The sequence below is a fragment of the Microtus ochrogaster genome, chromosome 5 (assembly GCF_000317375.1).
Source record: "Microtus ochrogaster isolate Prairie Vole_2 chromosome 5, MicOch1.0, whole genome shotgun sequence".
Taxonomy (NCBI): Eukaryota; Metazoa; Chordata; class Mammalia; order Rodentia; family Cricetidae; genus Microtus; species Microtus ochrogaster.
This window is the reverse complement of record NC_022012.1, coordinates 64,092,353-64,094,152: the sequence shown is the minus strand read 5'-3', so window position 1 is coordinate 64,094,152 and position 1,800 is coordinate 64,092,353. Positions and strand designations below refer to the sequence as shown.

At 44.7% G+C, this 1,800-nt stretch overlaps 1 protein-coding gene across 2 annotated transcripts in view; it reads left to right on the top strand.

The window, feature by feature from the left end:
- The window catches only part of Leo1 (LEO1 homolog, Paf1/RNA polymerase II complex component), a 24,436-nt gene extending 23,607 nt beyond the window's left edge, over positions 1-829 (top strand). Inside the window, exon 12 of one of the 2 annotated variants that reach the window (XM_005347621.3) lies at positions 591-829. In XM_005347621.3, coding sequence (XP_005347678.1) covers positions 591-695 — 105 coding nt within the window. In that variant the 3' untranslated portion in view covers positions 696-829. The remainder of the gene's footprint in view (positions 1-590) is intronic. The other variant, XM_026779243.1, reaches the window with a different exon arrangement.
- Positions 830-1,800: the final 971 nt, after the last annotated feature.

The window sequence follows — 1,800 nt, the reverse complement described above, 5'->3', positions numbered from 1 at the left end:
GTGTGTGTGTGTGTGTGTGTGTGTGTGTGTGTGTGTGTGTGTGTGTGTGCGCACGTGCGTGTGCGCATGTACAGTGCCTGCTGAGTCATCTTACTGGCCAAGGTGAACTGTCTTTGAGTCCTGACCTTTTCTAGGGCGGACCTCATTGCCCATCCTTGTGGCTTTCTGTGCCTACAGTGGTTTCCCTGTACAAGACAATCTGCTGGGCTTGAATTCTGCAAAGCTGTCTTATTTTTTGTTTGTTTGTTTGTTAGAGAGAATCCCATTTGTAGACTTGGCTGGGGTGGAACTCACTATGTAGACCAAGCTTGTCTGCACCTCACAGAGATCTGCCTGCCCCTGCCTCCCACGTGCTGGAATCAAGCGTACATCTCCATGCCCTGCTTGGTTTTTTTGTTTTTGGTAAAAATTTGGCCAGGGGGCCATGTTTTTCTTCCGGTATCATCCCAATTTTTAGTACATGTGCTGCCAAAGCGAGCACCTGCAAGATTTTTTATAAGTTACTTTAGTGGAGAATCATTAACTCAGATAAACTGCCATAGAAATGTTCTCTTTTGACTTTGAGGCTATAAACTGTTTTATTTGTTTAGGAAGGTGAATCTTCTGGAAAGAGGAAAGCAGAAGATGATGATAAAGCAAATAAAAAGCATAAGAAGTATGTGATCAGTGATGAAGAGGAGGAGGAGGATGACTGAATCAACTGTGAATCCATTTTATATATTTATTGTACAGCTTGTCTATAAATACGATGTAAACATGAGTTATTTTGATGGAGATGAATTGATTTGTGTTTGTGAAAATTTAATTGTAATAAAACACTTTAAAAAAGCAAGTCCGTATGCTTAAGAAATCTGCTTTTGAGGTGGGAGCCAGCTGATTTTCAAGCATTTTCCAGGGTCCAGGTTGGGTGACTTTCTGCTGCTGTTTGCCACCCCACCCTCTCATCCTCTCATCCCACGCAAAGAAGCGAGGGCAAGACAGAGCAAGGCCTTCTCCTCCACACAGAGTTCAGAGAGAATGGGAAACACCCTCAGAAGTTAGTCCCCTAGGTCTGCCCTCACAGAGGATCACAAAGTTGGTTGGCTGTAAACAGTAAAACCTGGACTGGAGAGATGGCTCAGTGGTTAGAGCACTGGGGGCTCCCCTAGGGGGTGGGGCTTGATTCCCAGCACCCACATGGCAGCTGACAACACCTGTAATCTCTGTGCCAGGGAACCCAGTGCCGCCTTCTGGTCTCCATGGGCACCAGACATGTGTACAGGCATACATGCTGGCAAGACACCCAAATTCCTAAAATTCAAAACAGTAGAAGTGGACTCTGACTTTTGGAGAATCTGAAATCAAAGAGAGCGCAGAGCCACACTCCCTCCCGAGGAGCCGTCCTTTCCTTTCCTTCAGTTCTTTGGCTTGTGGTGTGACACCTGCATGTTGTCAACATGGCTAGCTCACTTGTGCACTCTTCCAGGTCTCTGTTCCCATAGGACCAATTTAAGCATTGTATCCCAAGGAAAGTCACATTCTCAGGTTCTGTGTAAAATATGAAGTTTGAATTTTTGTGTTACAATTCAAACTTCATATTTTATATATATAATTTACTATAATTACTCAAGCAGTAACACAGGATTTCTGTGTAACAGCTCTGGCTGTTCTCGAACTCACAGAGATTGACCTGCTGCCTCCGAGTGGTGGAATTAAAGGCATGTGCCATCACTGCCTATCTAAAATGAAATGTAAAAAAATATATATATAGCCGGGCAGTGGTGGCGCATGCCTTTAATCCCAGCACTCGGGAGGCAGAGG